Source organism: Carassius carassius, chromosome 50 (assembly GCF_963082965.1).
Source record: "Carassius carassius chromosome 50, fCarCar2.1, whole genome shotgun sequence".
NCBI lineage: Eukaryota > Metazoa > Chordata > Actinopteri > Cypriniformes > Cyprinidae > Carassius > Carassius carassius.
In genome coordinates, this window is record NC_081804.1 from 13,213,246 (window position 1) to 13,231,114 (window position 17,869).

General features: G+C 34.4%; 1 protein-coding gene across 1 annotated transcript in view; it reads left to right on the forward strand.

Moving 5' to 3' along the window:
- Positions 1 to 17,869, forward strand: part of LOC132133015 (talin-2-like) — a 178,300-nt gene that overhangs the window by 109,624 nt on the left and 50,807 nt on the right. Inside the window, exons 7-15 of the mRNA XM_059545669.1 lie at positions 3,731 to 3,858; positions 4,134 to 4,197; positions 5,467 to 5,571; positions 8,482 to 8,637; positions 11,973 to 12,074; positions 12,257 to 12,333; positions 14,656 to 14,839; positions 15,102 to 15,215; positions 15,418 to 15,526. Of these exons, the coding sequence (XP_059401652.1) occupies positions 3,731 to 3,858; positions 4,134 to 4,197; positions 5,467 to 5,571; positions 8,482 to 8,637; positions 11,973 to 12,074; positions 12,257 to 12,333; positions 14,656 to 14,839; positions 15,102 to 15,215; positions 15,418 to 15,526 (1,039 nt within the window). The remainder of the gene's footprint in view (positions 1 to 3,730; positions 3,859 to 4,133; positions 4,198 to 5,466; positions 5,572 to 8,481; positions 8,638 to 11,972; positions 12,075 to 12,256; positions 12,334 to 14,655; positions 14,840 to 15,101; positions 15,216 to 15,417; positions 15,527 to 17,869) is intronic.

The window sequence follows — 17,869 nt, forward strand, 5'->3', positions numbered from 1 at the left end:
GAAAAATATGATTTCCAGTGCACACAAACTTCCAAGAATACTGAGTGCCCTGTTGGTTACAGTGATTACTTTCTTTTAAATTTATTTATTTGTGAAAAATACTGTCATCTAAAGCAGTGGTTCCCAAACTTTTCCATTCCACGACCCACCTAGACAAGTGTAATATATTTCACGACCCACCAAAATATTAAAAAAAAAAAAAAAACAACGAGTGAAATTACTTTAAACCTAATCTTACTTAAAATTTTTATGACAGAAATTAAGTATTTAAGAAAAATAACCATTTTATTTTAGAGTACAACTGAAAATTTCACTACAAATTTACAAGTTTTAATTTTTGTTTACTGGCGTTAAAATATGTAGTGTCCATAAAAACGTGAAGCAGGCTCACTCCAGTGAAGTGTGATCTGCGCTGCTGTGTTTTGTTGCATTCATGATCCTTCCGTGTGTGTCGGCGAGAACGGAGCACAATCCAACACTTTTTTAGAAAAGCATAAGAAGCAAAGCAGAACTATCTAAAACAGTTTGGAGATTAAAATAATTGTGAAATAGGTAAAAAAAGACCGATTGAACCTTTTAATGACATTGCTCTGAGACCTTCAAAACACGCAACGCACACGGACTTAATTGCAATTTGAAAATCACACTAAGGATATTGCAGTTCATTATTAATGTTGGTGGGCTATATCGTTGTGATGAGTGGGTTCCCAGTTCCCGCCTCCTTCTTCCTGTGATTGTGAAGATTTTAATGTTTTACACTGGTGCCGAAGCCAGGGAGGAAGGAGGGGCGCGCTGCCGAAGATCCTTCGCCGCTGGGGTGAATCCGCAGTGCCATCGAGCAGGGCGAAGGAGTCTGCCGCCGAGGGTGCTCGATGTGGTGGGCTGGAGTGAGTTGCCGGGGGGGGGGGGGGGCGAACTCACTCCAGCCCACCGCCTCGATGACTCCTTCGTGGAAAGAGGTGGGAACCGGCGGACAATCAAACAAAGTTTTAATAACCAAATAAACACAAAACAGCGCGACAGCCCCTCTCGGATGACTGCCGTGCACAAATAAAAAACAAACACAAAATAAAACCCAGGCCTGGTCCTCTCTCGTCCTTCACTGTCATCGCTCCTCTTTTGTATCTTTCCGATCTCCTCCGTGGTTCTTGAGACCGGTGAGTGTTGCTCATTTCCCAATCACTCCACCGGCCTAGCTCTGTTCCCATGGCACTAGGCCCCGCCCCACTCGTCACATTCGTGCAGCCCTAGACTGAACTGTGTTAGTGTCTGTGTGTCATTGAAACGCAAAATTAGCTGCAGCCAAGTGACTTTGTGCGACCCACCTTGTTCCATTCCGTGACCCACGAGTGGGTCGCGACCCACAGTTTGAAAACCCCTGATCTAAAGTATAAGCGTGTTTCTTTTACACATTTATTTTTTAATCCGTTGTCAAATGATTTCAGCCTGGGAGACCAGGTATATACACCATAGTACTATGATAACTATATTTATTTACCAAGCACTTTAAAGAATTACCATACCATTACCAATTACCACAAAGTCCAAAAACATGGTATTTACATTTCTACTTCAGATTTCCCAGGTATTACCCTGATACATTCAAAAACATGGTAATACTGTGGTACTTTATCATATTCTTGCGACTTGGTTCTGCCATGGTACCATGTCAAGAAAAATGGTATTAACATGGTACACAGTCTTAAACAAAAAACAAGAATATCATGGTATTTGTCAAAAAAATGCATTACCGTGATGCTACTATTATGAAATTATTGTACACTATATTTACATGTTGCTCTAAGGTATTTTAAACAATATCAGTGAACTTTTTTTGTAAGTGATGGATAAAGTGAGTTTTCTTTTTTGTGTTCATGCTTTAGAATGCCACACATACAGTAGACTGTAACACTTCTTCTCCCTTTCCTCAGTCTCCCTCTGTCTCTCTCTTCCTCTGTAGTAAACACACGCCCACGTGAAATTCTCTGACATGGTGCCACACACACCCACATACTTTGAAAAACAGAAGAGCGCAGCTCACACACACACACACACACAGAGTGTTGCACTCAGGAGTGTTTGGCAGGCTGAAGGGGATTTCTCTGCTCTGCACTGGGGGCGTGACTTCGTCATATCTCCGTTTGTCATGATGTGTTCCCATAAACCCTCATTGACTGTATCTTCTACTGTTACCATGTTGATGTCATCTGGGAGAGATGTGAGATGATTGGTGGATGTCATGAGGGCAGGGCCCCTCACACACTTGTTTATGATGATGTTAAACTTCCATGACTTCACAATCTTGGCCAAGTGTACACTCTCATAAACAAGTGTGTGTAAGTTTTTCACTTTTAATTACTTAATCCGGATTGAAAACTCACAAAATTGGCTCTGCAAATAGGCGCCACTTGTTTTGTAGATGCTCACTTGGAGCCGGCGAGGATGACACTTAAACCTTTCAGCTTTTAAACTGAGCTATACTCAGGTGTATATCAGAAGACGCTTGAACAGATGGGCTGTCAGCTTTCATGGTGGCCTCAGGCTGTCTGTAATATTAGACTGCACTCAGTTTTATTGAAACATCTTAAAGGGATAGTTCCCCTAAAAACAGATAGTTCTGTCAGTATGTACCTGCCCCCATTTTGTTCCAATCCCATATGCTCTTATTTTATTCTTTGGAGCTCAAAAGTAGAATTTTTAAAGAATTATCTCCAAGAGCTTTTCCATATAACAAGGATTCCTGACCGTTTTTTGGCTACCAAACCTCTTTGACATAAAATGTTTACTTAAGTACCCACTGTGATTTTTAAGTTAATATTTTAATATTCAATGACACATTTACATGTTTCAGTGTTCTCTGATGTTGGTATCTAACATAAAATTTTCTTTCTTTTCTTTTCTTTTTGTTATTTATTTATTGTAATTTTAGATATTTAGATTTTATCTTTAACTTTTTTTTTTTATTAAATCAAAAGCCAGTTTGGGAAACCCTGCTGTTCTTCAGTCGCGACATAGTTTTCAGTAACCCGATGCTTTTATTTATTTATTGGTTTGGTTTATAAGAGTTTAGTTTGGTTTGTTTTGGTTTTATTTGGTTTGTTTTTGAACTTTTTTGGAATAAAAACGGTGTGAAGCTTCTTTAAAATTTCTCCTTTTGTGTTCCACTGGAAAAAAAAAACAAGCATACAGTTTTTGGAATGACATGAGAATGAGTAAATAATGACCAAATTTGTATTTTTAGGTGGATTACTGCTTTTCCGCCTTTTTATCTCATGGGAATTTGTTTCTGTACTGGAAGAGAGAAACTAATGTTGGCCGTGAGATTGTGTTAGTACAATCCGAGCCAGTCCATTAAAGCATGCCTGCATAAATGACCATAAATGATGTGCTACAAATAGCATGCAACCACTTAAAGAAAACACGATGTCAAGATGAGAAGTCTTCCTTAAATCACAAAATCATTTTATCTCACGGCTACATGTCGTTACATGTTCTCCGATGCACGATCTCTGAACTGCACACAATGTTTTGACATCTCCACACAGTGATTCTCTTAATCTGTGTTAATATACAGATCTATATATTCTTTAAAGAAGTTGACGATCCTTCAAATGCTTTTTTTGTGCTAACAACTGCTTTAGGGCATGCACCGCATACTTTCTGTAACGTCTTTATTAGCACCCTCATTACATTCTGTAACATCTGCTCTTGTTTCCTGTCTCTCTTTCAGTCCAGAGATGACATTCTGAACGGATCCCACCCCGTGTCCTTTGATAAGGCCTGCGAGTTCGCTGGAATTCAGGCACAGATCCAATTCGGTCCCCACGTGGAGCACAAACACAAGCCAGGATTTTTAGAGTAAGACCACATGCCTTGTTGCTGCGGCATCATATGCAGCCCATTCAACACTGTCACTGTAACACACAGGCTCTCGCAGATGTTATCCGATTACATTTTAGACTAGACAATTATTTGCAAGAATTCTGTACTGTCTGGAAACCTTAAGAGTTGATGTGAGAATTACGTTATGAAGATGTAAATCCTGCCAGGATGACCTCATGTGTTTTTCTCTGCTCTTTGAGGGAAAAATGTTTTGTGTAGTATTGGTGTAAACATGTGAAATGTATTTGCAGCCTGAAGGAGTTCCTACCAAAAGAGTACATCAAACAGAGGGGGGCGGAGAAGAAAATTTTTCAGGTACATGACTCTGTCAGCTTTATTCAATCCGTTATTCTAGGAAAACAAGCTATTAGGCACTATCCATGTCTAACATACAAAAAAACAGCCTGAGACTCCACTGTAAAAAAAATTCAGCACATGGTCAGTAAAAAGAAGGGCTTAACCTTTGAGTTAATGTGGATTGCAGGAGGTCAAGCAGTTTTATTTTCTGTTCATTCTATGAGGTTTGGAATATTTTTATCCTATTATTAATATTTGGAACATGACTAAATGTAGTTTCATACTCTGATTTGTGTTTCACCCCTAATTTTAAACATCGAGGTAATATCAAACTTTAATTTTATGCAAACTTGTAATAGTTAAATTGAAATAAAATCTGCAATATATCAAACTTTGATTTTACACAAAATTATAAAAATTTAAATAAAATCTGAAATCTGAGTAACAGGGTTGAAAATTTAGCTTAAATTAATGGCTAGCTTTTCTGCAATCAAAGCTTGGTAAAAAAAAATGTTTTTTCTTTCATACAGTAACTTTGGTAACAGGGTTGAATGGTTGATTTGAAATCACAGTAAGCACAACAACAATTTTTAAAACAGGAAGTGGAATAATATAATTATTTACTGGTCTTCCCACCCTGCTGTAGAAAAAATAATATATAATGTAAAATATAATGTAAAAAAAAAGACTGCTGGTTAAAAAAAAAAAGAAACGTTTGTTTTATTAAAATTAACTACAATTTTTACCATTGGCTAAAAAAAAAAAACATTCAAACATTTCATGCTTTTAAAAGTACATACTTTCCATGCTAGAATACATATATTGGTTTTCAGAATTTATTTAGCTTAAAGGGATAGTTCACCCAAAAATTTTAATTCTGTCATAATTTCCTCACCCTCATGTTGTTGCCATTGAAATCCATAGATGGAATAAAAACCACCAACTGTTTGATTACCAGCAATCTTAGAATATCTTCTTTCATGTTCAACACAAGAAATCAACTCATACAGGTTTGGAACATGAGGGTGAGCAAATGATGACAGAATTTTCATTTTTGAGTGAACTGTCCCTTTAAGAAAAGACTACTGTTTTCTGGTTTTGTTTATTTTGCTTAGAAGGCCTTCCTAGATAAAACATTCACTTATAAGGATGAAAACAGATGCTTATGTAGAGCTTTCCATTGTTAATTAAAACATGAACGCAAAGAGACTAAGTTGGCTTGTGTTTGGTTGTTGGTTCAAATCCCACAATGGCGGAGAAGTGTTCATGACTTAATATCCTCACCAGGATCACAAAAGCTGCGGTGAGATGATGGAGATCGAGGCAAAAGTGAAGTATGTGAAGCTTGCCAGGTCCCTTCGCACATACGGGGTGTCATTTTTCCTGGTGAAGGTGAGTATTATACAGTTCAAACTCTAAACTCTGATTCTGTTTGAAGTTTAAAAATGCAGATAAATGGTCACAAATGGTTGTGCATGTAGTCAGCTAACACGCACAACAGAAAAATTAATTATTGCCCTTGTATTATCTTGTGCTGCAAAAAATAGTTTTTCTTTTATTACCTTCAATTCAGACTGCAAGCTCACAAAATTTTACCATAGCAGCACTGCCGCTACTGTAAACCAGCAAAAAGAGTGTTTTGAAAGACTATTAAATAATTTATACTATCAGCAGTCTCAGAAAATATAGGTGCAGACAGATTCAAAATAATGTGCAATAGACTGTCTATGGGTGTTTCTTTAGTTTTCTTCAGAAGAGTTTTACTTTTTTTATTTTTTTTTATTTTTTATTAAAGTCACTTTACATTTGTAAAATTGTACTGAAAATTTTAATCAAGTTTTCATTATTTATTTTTGCATATATTTAATTATATTATATACCCAGACATTTAACTGAAAAAATATTATTATTATTTTTACTACTATTAAGTTTTATGATCTAAATAAAGTGATGTGATATCACAAACTGTTTAAATATTTAGTGTATGTATAGCGAAAGAGAGAGAACAGTAAATTTCACTCAAATTAATTACATTATTTAATAATTTATAAGTAATCAATTAAAAAATTATATATAATCCTAATTATATATATTATTCTATATATTTTTTTAAATTGTAAATAATTTAATGTTGTCTTTATTATTATAATATCATATTTATTATTATTATTATATTATTTTTGATGTTGCAACTGACCAATCAAAAGTGTTCCAGAGGCCCCTGTAATTAACTGTTAGAATTAAGCAAGTTAGCCTGTGTGTGTTTATCTACTGTATATAGAGTGTTCTTAGAATGTGTTTCTGTTTATTTCAGTTCTATTTGTGTTTTTAAGACTATTAAGCATTTTTAAGCGGTACGGCACACAGAGGAAGATTTACAAGCTGCCTGCTCAAGGATCAGTTTCAGGTCATTAGTGGAGTGTTGCTAAGTGCCAGGTTTCTAATTAATAGTGTCTAACAATAGATTGCACCACTTTGAATGAGCAAAAGCACCGTCCCTGACCAACTCAGACAATAAGACAATGACCATTTACCAAAAAAAAATAAAAGAATCTATATTTACCCACGTTACATAAACCTCAGCCTTGAAAAGCGATGCCATTCAGGACCGTAAACAATATTTGCTGGTCTTTCTGTGAGGTAAGGCGTTATTTATAATGCACTCTTATCAGAGGTTGTTATTTTCAACCTTCAGGTGAAAACAATAGCCTGGAGATGTGCGGTGCAAGAGGTCACTTAAACGTTTAGCTTTAGTTTTTATTATTTATTTGCATGGTGGTAAGAGTCCTAGGATGCCATCAGCGGGCAATTGTTTTGGGTCATTTGTGTTTGAAATGAAGGGAAAAGGTTCCAGACTGTGGTCGAGTAACACATATACTGTAGTCTAGTGTGAGACACTGCTGCCCATGTAGCAGCTGCACTGCCTGATTAGCGCAGTTAGCTTTGAGATGAAATGTCAGTATGCAAGATTAGGATTGAAGAGCTTTAGCTCGTAGAACATTGAAGTAGTTTGTCAACAGTGGCTGGTTGGTGTATATGCATTTGCACATGCTTTGGGGGCTAATATTACCCATAATCCTATGTGGGTCACAAAGGAGGTTGTTTTCTGGTGTTCTTATTTGGTATCAAGGGACAACTGTATGATTTAATGAAACATATTTTACTTATAGACTGCGTATCCTCCAAACTGTTTTTAGCGATGCTTTGTTTGTTATGATACTGAATATCCGATAAAGGAGTATGGCACAAGCATGGCGAATGAAATGTTTCTCCCAGCATTATTTTTCATAACAATATTGTGGTAGTGTGGGAATTCCATCTGGTGAAGACATCTTTAAAAACCCAGTGAGGTCGTTTGACAAGCAAAGTTTTCTTTCCTGTGTTGATGGATTTCCTGTTGAAACAGGAAGTCTGAGTAAGGATATCGAAGGGCTCCATTTGTTTTTTAATGTATTATATAGATTTTAGTTATGTCACAGTCGTGAACATGATTTAAATTCATGCTAATTGTGGAATCATGAGGCAGGACATTCTCATTTTTAATAGCACTTGATTGGTTGAAAATCGCTGTAGTACAGGATGAGTCATCAGTACTTTTCATCTGTTTGCCTTGAACAGAAAAGGTAAAAAAAAAAAAAAAAACTACATATCTTTACTTTGTTTTTTAATACTCTGAAACTCTTAAGACTGGTCAGTTGTGTCAACTGTGATCAAACATGAGATTTTCTAATATTTGTAATTATTTGATTTAATAATTATATAAATGTAATGCATAATATTATTATGCATATATTTATTTAGATACATTTGTTTTTACTTGGTTTTATTATTGGATTTTGATTGTGATATAAATTTAGTTAATATTTAGTTATAATAATATGTAATGCATATTATAATTTAATTATACACATCTATTTATAATAATATAATACATATTGTACTGTATAATATGTTTGAATATTATACTAAAGTTGTATCATTATGCAAAATTATTATATTTATATTATATTATTAATAATAATTTGTCAACAAATGAGTAAGGATTATTTGTCAACAATTGATGTCTTAATCAACGATGAAAATAGTGGTTATCAAACAATCCATTATTCTGTAGGCATTGTGGGAAGTAGTAGAGAGAAAGTTGAAATAAGGACAATGAACTCATACAGGGCAATACTTTTTCAACATGATTGAGCTAAACAAATTTAGTAATCACATAAATACAGAAATGCATCAGCAGCCCATTGTATATTTCAGTCCTTGCCACACAATACACAAACGCCATGTGTTATTTTTCAACAGGAAAAGATGAAAAGCAAGAATAAGTTGGTCCCGCGTTTACTGGGCATTACCAAAGAGTCAGTGATGAGGGTGGATGAGAAGACCAAAGAGGTGGTGCAGGAGTGGCCCCTCACCACAGTCAAGAGGTGGGCGGCCTCTCCCAAGAGCTTCACACTGGTACGTTACATTATTCACTCCCTTCAACATGAGTCATAGTGTGTTTAGAGTCTTCCATAGATCCTGCATGCACTTTATCTACTCAATGTGTTTATATAGTTATGTACAGAGTCAATAAATGCGTGAAAGTATTGAGTTTGGAGACTTAATATTGTCTGAAATAGTGGTTGACCGATATATCGGCCGATATTTGACATTTTTTTAAACATCGGCATCTGCTAATATGTTTTTCTGCTTGGTCAATGTGTTCGAGGCGGGAATTTTATTTTGACGGCCCTGAGAGCAGTAGAGCCTGAGCTCACACGGTGCTCACACTCTCTCTCTTGTTCATCATCATCGTTAACAGTTCTGTCTACTACGGATAGAAGTCTTGTCTAATAATCAGATAGAACGGTTAAACAAAGAAATTAATGTATACAGAAAGTATTATAACGGTTTATTTTATATTAGGCCTATGAGTATGAGTAATGCCGTCAGCATTAAGCATACACGCATTTATATAATTTAAACAAATCTTTGAATTACTAATAAACATATTTCACGCACCTTGCAAACTTAGTCAAATCCAGCTGTAAGATCTTGTGGAGTGTGCATGTGTATCCAGCATGATCGCATGTTCTCTGCATGATGGTCAGTCTGTGTGAATTGAATGCTTTAAACTTTAAACTTGTGATTTAAAATGATGCTGTGCTTTATGCATTTGCCCACTGTCATATTCATGTCATTTTCACTGTGTGCTGTATGTAAAATGAGGGTTACCCTGACTTTATTTGAAAAATATTATTCCCAATGCACACAAACTTCCCAGAATATTGAGTCCCCCATTGATAACAGTATTTACTTCCTTTTTTATAATATTTTTATTAAATATTTATTTATTTGTGAAAAATACCTTGTCATCTCAAGTATAAGTATGTTTATTTAACACATTTATGTTTTAATCCATTATCAAATGATTTCAAATTTCTTAAATATTAATAATAATAATTTTTAAAAATCATATCGGCTTTATATCGGCTATCGCCCCCCACTTTCCAAGATATCGGCATCGGCTGTAAAAAAAAAACACACATCGGTCGACCACTAGTCTAAAGTTCATTATCATGGTAGCTGCCTGCAAACAAATACACTTTTTTGGACACATTTTTACTTTATATTTCAGTATCAACAATTATGAAATTATGATAAAATACAATATAATGCTTAATAAAATTAAAAATGTATCTATTTTGATATAATATTTCTATTTATATATTGTTACATTTTATATTTGGATTAAAATGGATAATATAAAAAATTATATTATACATGTATATATTTAAATGTATTGTTTCTATTTTTGTTATTTTTACTATATATTTCAATCTTAATACAAAATTACAATAAAATATAAATACATAAAATTATAAATATATAATATTTATATTTATATATTATTTTTTCCATTATATTTTAATCTGAAAAACATGATATTGTTATTGTGTGCACTTCTAAATACCGTGAATAAATATACATTACAAATTATTCTGAATTTGGAATGCATTTTGAGAATACTTTTCCCATCAACGCACAATGCACAACATCGCTGTATGCTGCTTGAAAGACGCGTGTGCTCTGATGTAAATAAGCACGCATGAGAAGCACATGGGGGGATACGTGAGAGACAAACTGAATGAAAGCACATTTACTCTCTGACAGCAGATGGCGCTAAAATGCAGCCCTTACCCTGTAAACCCCATAAATAGGCAGCTGCTACTTTCTAAACCATATTTAAATTTTAAATAGCCATTCAGATTGGTGAATTCACTATGGTGTTCATCACAGAGCCAAATACTTAAATAATTAGACTTAATAGGCTATTTATTTTCAAACTTTTTTTTATTTTTTATCTGGACTACAACATGCTCTAGATATTGTTTGAAAGTGTTTTAATCCTTTGTTCATTCACACTTTACATTAGGGCTTCATTAGTTAACATAAACTGCCAATGAAAAATTCTTCTGAACATTCATTAATCTTAGGTATTCCAATATTTAATAAAACATTGTTAAAATTGAAAGTTGCAACTGTGTTATTTAATGAGCTAACATGAACTAAGATTTGTATTTTTTAACAAAGATTAATAACTTCTATAGCAAATGTAGCTATTGCTCATTGTTTAGCTGTGCATTTATTGAATGACCACTATGCGATGTCTGAAATGATTACACTATATTTTATGTATTGCACTGTATTTTATGTAAAATCATTTTCTATTTTTAGACGGTCAAGTTTTAAATCATTTTCAAAGTTCTTAAATTGCTTGTTTTATTTTTGTGATTATTTTTCTTCTTGATTTTTTTTACTTTCTTTTATGTAAAGCACTTTGAATTACCATTGTGTACGGAATGTGCTATATAAATAAACTTGCCTTGCCTTGAATGTTAATGCATTAACTAAGGTTAACTAATGAGGTCTTATTGTAAAGTGATACCTATTGGTCTTTATAGTTCTTTTGCACTTTAATGTGTAAAACGTTTAACTTTATTTATTTTTTATGTATTTCTTTATAGTTTTAAATGTTCAGTTACTTTTGTTATGAGAAAAAAAGTAATTTAACCTGTTATACTGTGTTATGACCTTTTTTTAAACTAAATTTCAATACCGTGATAATACAGTATACCGCGATAAAATAATACATCAATTAATCGCAACAGGAAAATTTGATACCGGCATATCCCTAGTTATAATGTTATTATACTAATATATAATATAATGTAAAATATAAATTTAGTTTTTATGTATATTATCATTGTACATTAAGCATTGATGACTGATTGATAAATATATATTTCAAGTATGAGTGTAAAGGATTTGTGATTATATGAACCAGCATGTATTCAGCTTAATCACTTTGAAGACTTGTTAAAGTTTGCTCTCTTTGAATTTGCTGTATTAGTTTATTATTCTGATATTAGTTTTCTTTTCTTTTTTTTCATGACTATTCGTAATGTCGGTTTTCATACATTTATATTAAGCAGTATTGCCAATTGCTAACGTCATTGTAAAACAATGACGTTTTGGCTATACTATAATAATAGTTGTTTTTTTCCTTGATAAAATGCCCCAGTCCTCCACTACTTGAGTATTTTAACCTTGCCGTGTGATGCGCAGTTCTGCTCCACCATTTAGAGCCACTTTTAGCATCTTATGTACTGTATAGCACTTCTGCTCCAAGGACAGTTGGCTGACTTCCTGTCAGCGAGAACAGATTAAGCACATCCACAATGTACAAGTAGAAAGCCTTGAGATTTGTGCTTCTCATATGTTATATTTGTGTGTGTGTCCTCGTGCAGGATTTCGGTGAGTACCAGGAGAGCTATTACTCTGTCCAGACCACAGAAGGGGAGCAGATCTCTCAACTCATCGCTGGATACATTGACATCATCCTTAAGAAAGCAAGTCACTGGCTCTTCAACACGTGAATTAAAGGGACGGTTCACCCAAAATGTCATCAAGAGAATATTATTCAGAGTTTTTCGGTTTTGGGTGAACTATCACAAAATTATACATCCTGTGGATGTTCCTTATTTATGGTGCTTTTTATTTACTTAAACATTTTCCTCACCTTGTTTTATAGAAACAGAGTAAAGATCGGTTTGGTTTGGATGGTGATGAGGAATCCACCATGCTGGAAGAATCTGTATCCCCTAAAAAGTCAGTGGAGCTCTCTTGTTCTTGTCCCATGATACCTTGTTTTCCGGCAGGAGTCATCTTGTCACACTTATAATTGTGTTGTGTTGATATTTCTTCGAATGTCCACTTTTCATTTATCTGAAGCACAAAATCATGGTAACAGGGTTGACTGTTTCAGTTTCATTTGATTGTGCAAGCCTTTTTCTCAGGTTCATTACACTTGGAAGAGAATATAATGCTTATATTTCTTCAACTATCCAGTTTTCAGTAATTATTTGCTTACTATACAAAATCACGGTAACAGTGTTGACTGTTTTACAGTTTCATTTGACTTTGCAAGCCTTCTACTCAAGGTTGTGACAATAGAAAGATAACCTAATACTTATATTTCCATAGATATCCAGTTTTCATTAATTACTTGCTTACTATACAAAATATTGGTAACAGGGTTGACTGTTTTATTGTTTAATTTGACATTACAAGCCTTATGCTCGAGATTGTGAAACTACGACATGAGTCTTAAAAGAATAACTTAATTCTAATATGTCTACAGATCTCCACTTTTCCATTTAGTAGATTTTTCATTAAAAAACAACAACAACAAAAGCTAACAGGGTAGATATTTTAAGATACATAATGTCAAATGTAGCAAAATGATTAAAGCATGTGTTTCACTAAATGAACACCAAAATATTAGTAAGGATCAGTTTGGTTTGGACTGTGATGAGGAATCCACCATGCTGGATAAATCTGTGTCAGTTTCAGGCAGCAACCATCTCGTCACACTTGTAATTGCATTGTTATTACACACCTCAAACATTTTTTGTTGAATCACTGTTTCATTTGTATTCAACTGATAGTGGAACTGACGTGTCTAATGACGTTGGAGGAGATGCTCTGGCTGCACGCTGGCTTTTTTAATCACAAGGAGATGGAGACACATTTTTCTCTTCTTTTAGCCTTGATGCGAATGGTGCTGAGGGCAAGAGAGCGAGGTTATTATTTCCATAAAAAGTGCTACCTCATCAGCAAAATGTAATTTAATATATCAGGTTCCTGAAAGCGAGAGATAGTGAATGTGTGAATATTTCCCATCATACATCTATTTCTCAGCCGCTCATAAATCTGTTTAGGTTTGTATGTATTTGAGTAACGGCTGTCTTTTACAGTTTGTTAAGTTGATTTTTAAAGTACATTTCTGTAAATTTTAAAACATTCTTCCAAACAAATAAGGGTTAATAAATTTCATTATGCCATATCAATTACATTTAGGATATAATAATGGATTCTGAAAGGTACAAAGGTAAGCAGTAACAAGCTTGAGAGTTTTATAGTTTAATTTGACTTTACAAGCCTTTTACTCCGGGTCTAGAAAGAGAATGCTAGTATTTCTGCTGTGAAATATGTCTGTGAATAATCAATTATTTATTGTAGAAAATAATTTCAACAGTGTTGATTTTTTTGTAATTTTTTACATTACAAGGCTTGTGCTCAAAGTCAAAATCGAACTACAAGTGAATTTAATGCTGAAATTGTTACAAATATCCACTTTTAAATGATCTGAAGTTTACTATAAAAAAAACACGCTAACAGGGTTGACTGTTTTACATTTTAATTTGAAATTACAAGCTTTGTGGTTAAGGTTGTGAAACGACAAGTTTTGATATTGCTATAGATATCCACCTTTTAATTAAGCAGATTCTTACTACACAAAAATATGGTAACAGGGTTGATATTTAAAGGTTTTCCAACGTTCCACTGTTTTTTTTTCTTCTTTTTTTATATTAAATTAAAGAAATGTAAAAGGGAAGCATTTTCACTGGAGACCATTGGCAAATGGTCAGACCAGGCTGGTTTGTCCAGTTGTACAGCGCTAACAAAATTCTCATGAATATATTGTGAATATTCAGTATATGGTCCTGTACCTAATTCCAACTGCACTTTTATCCAGTCTGGGCTCTGGTTCTGTCAGAATGGCATATACAGATGGGTCAGGTCCTCTCGAGCTCTGCCTGAAAAGTGGTTGTTATGGGCGACGGCATCCCAGTTCTCTGTGAAGAAGAGAGGGGAGACGTCAGGCATCGGTGCCTGCATCTTTCCTTGTGCCAACTTGCTCGTGCTACTTCTAGCACTATAATCCAAAAATTGAGGCCTCTCACAATGAGCGGTAATTAAGCAATAGTGCCTGAAGCGTCTGTTTTCCTGGTGTGAATAGGGAAGAGTCACTTAAATGATTTTAATGGCTGTCAGTAATTACCGTAACAACAACAGCAACCATAATTCAGATATAAGGGAGAATGCAGCCTGCACAGCGTTCGATAATGAGCCATTACTTCTTCATAGGTCCACCATCCTCCAGCAGCAGTTTAATCGGGTGGGTCGAATCGAGCACGGGTCGGTGGCACTGCCTGGGATCATGCGCTCGGGGTCAATAGGAGGGCCTGACATGTTCAACACGGGCACCATGCCCTCAGCTCAACAGCAGATCACCATGGGACAGATGCACAGAGGACACATGCCCCCTCTGGTGAGAATGTGTAACTGCACTGATGTTTTCATCACGATCGCATCATATAAGGTTCTGCTTTCACGGCTCCATCTGTTAACTAAATCTTCATTTGTGCCAGACGTATTGTAAATTAGACTGTTAAATTTGATAATTGGGTGTTTATTGCTTTCTGGTTTTATGTTAAAGGGCGACTAGGTGAATTATTAAAAATGGTGGTTAAATAACATTTATCAAAACTTCTCCATATCGTCTTCTTAATGACTACTTCCTTTGCCAACAGAGTCTGGCCCAGCAAGCACTGATGGGAACTATCAACACCAGTATGCAGGCTGTCCAGCAGGCACAAGCTGACCTGGGAGAGGTAGACAATCTTCCACCGCTGGGACAAGACATGGTAAGAAATATAAGGTTTTTGTTATTGTGACATTACATTAATGCATTATGACATTGGCGTTCAATTATTGTTCATTAATTGACTCTAAGTGCCTGACATTGTCATTGATCATCAACCTGCTCTTAGATAACCTTGGTTTAAAAAGCAGAGAAAACTGACATGAATACGCTAGTATTCACTCTCATCTCTTTTCTCCAAAAAGGCATCCAGAATGTGGGTTCAAAACAAGGTGGACGAATCCAAACACGAGATTCACTCACAGGTGGACGCCATCACGGCTGGAACCGCATCGGTGGTCAACCTCACTGCCGGTAAGTAACCAAATCAGAAATTATCCAAATTAACCATATCCAAAAAAAATGATATATTATAAAAAATGTAAAACATGTCAATATTTATTGTGTGAAATAATTTCTAACTATTTTTAGATAAAAATTAGACTGTCCTCAGTTGTTGCGTCATTGCATTAGATATCAGACCCAACATCCAAGTAAGGTTGGGTACTGAAAATCGATTCCAATTCCAGAATCGGATACTTTAGGTCAGGAATTGGATACTTGTTGGAAAGTTAAAACCTTCCTCGCTAATCTAAGTGCTCCAATGTTTGGCTACACTTGCGATCAGAAGCTGTAAAAGCTAAATATAACATTAGTGATAAGAGTGAGGTCAACATCAACATGACGAAGCACTTTAACTTACAAATCATTAAAAATTGCGAACAAAATTCAAACAACAACGTGATCTTATTCCTAAATGACAACGATTCAGCTGTTAAACCTTTGACATGTGTGATCACTACTGTGCGATTATACTCTGTTCGTCCCTGTGTGATTTAAACATTCAAATCTGCGTTCACACAGCCGCTGACTTGAAGAGAGCAGCTTTCCTGTAGATGTATTCAAACAATCACAGAAGTACGGGGATGAAAGTTTATAGTTTGGATATAAATGCTGATGTGCACAGTAATAATCAAAATAGAGTAAATCACCTTTTGGAAGTAATTTGACTTTTCAAATAAAGATTTATCGATTAAGTTGTTACACCAGTAGGTGGCGCAACGGGGCTGGTAAAAATGCATTTGTCTTTGAATCATTCATTCTAGAGATTCATTCAAAAATGCTGATTTATCCTGTAATGAAACAAGTAAGTCTCAAGTGAGTCATCCATTTATAAATTATATGTGATGTTGTTTAGTTGGTTAATGCTTTTTTTTTTCTTCAGAATCGTGAGAGAACCACAACCACCATAAAAAAAATTAATTAAAAAAAATCTAAATTTATCCAGAAACATGCACCTTTGTTTTGCACACAAACAGCTCTTAATCAAGTCCAGTTTTTATTAATAAAAAAAATGTATAGCTTGAATGCACTGTAAGTCACTTCGGATAAAAGTGTCTACTAAATGCAAAAATGTAAATATCTAAATAAATGTTTGAATTAAACGCATTGGAATTGAAACTGGAAATTGAAAGAATCTGAATCAATAAGTAGATTTGGAAAAAAACTGCAGTTATTATTTTAGTGTGTATTTAGGAAGAATAGCATATGACATTAAACCTTACAAGACAAACGATTTGCCAGAAATGAAATTTATGTTGCAAATAATCATAATTTTCCTAAAAATTACATACGGTAATTCTGCTGTGATATGTTGTTGGACATTATTTTCTGGCCCTAATTGAATAAAAATGATTTGTCCAATATCACTAGTGTATAACACAATGGAGAAATTGACACATACAGTTTTGCAATACCTATTTTATTGATTTATACAAGCAGTCGATGATGGAAAAATGTTTCTTTTCACTGCTAAATAATAAGTCACTCTCCAATTGCACTAATAAATATTTCTATTAATGAAGTTGAAGTTTGTTGTCCTGAAGCTGAACTGCTTTGGCAGGATTTGTGTATTCCTTCCCGCATTCTGGAGAGCTTCCATGCGGACCAGACCAGGTTTTTGCTGGATTTAATCTCCTCATGCCATCTGTTTGATAGTGCAGAGATTTGCCTGTTAACCAGCAGCCCAGCTCTAACTTTACCGTTTTTTTTTTTCAGTTTTTTTTGCAGCCTGAGCTTTACACCTGTTCTCGTGCCCTGAAGAGCTTGTTAGGGTATGATGTGAAGTGTGGATGTGTGCACTAGAGATGGAATGCATTTATGTTTGGCATCATGTGGATCTCTTTTAAATTAGATCCCTAATAATGATCACGTTATGGCACATGTCGCAGATCTGAGTGGTGTGTGTTAAAGCCATGAAAGTAAAATAAAAAAAAAAGTTAGTTAGGTTACTGAGAATATAACTGTGTCATTGAATAGCCATAGTTTTGTAGTGTTATTTTAGTATTATTTATATACTATTATAGTTTTAATTTAAATGTTGAATTCATTTATATATGAATTGAAAACTAAATTTAGTTTTAAGTTTTAGTAATTTTTTTTACGTAATTTTGTCTTTTATATTTATTTTTTATTTCTATATGCCTTTGTTTTTTTATATATATATATATATTTTTTTTTTTTATTATTATCAATTACAGCACTTGTCAAGTTATACAGAAAGTGTGAAATTGTGATATAATTGAATTTAATTGTCATATTCTGACTTTTTATTTAAGATTTAGTAATTTAAAGTTAAGTTTCAGTAATTTTTGTCTT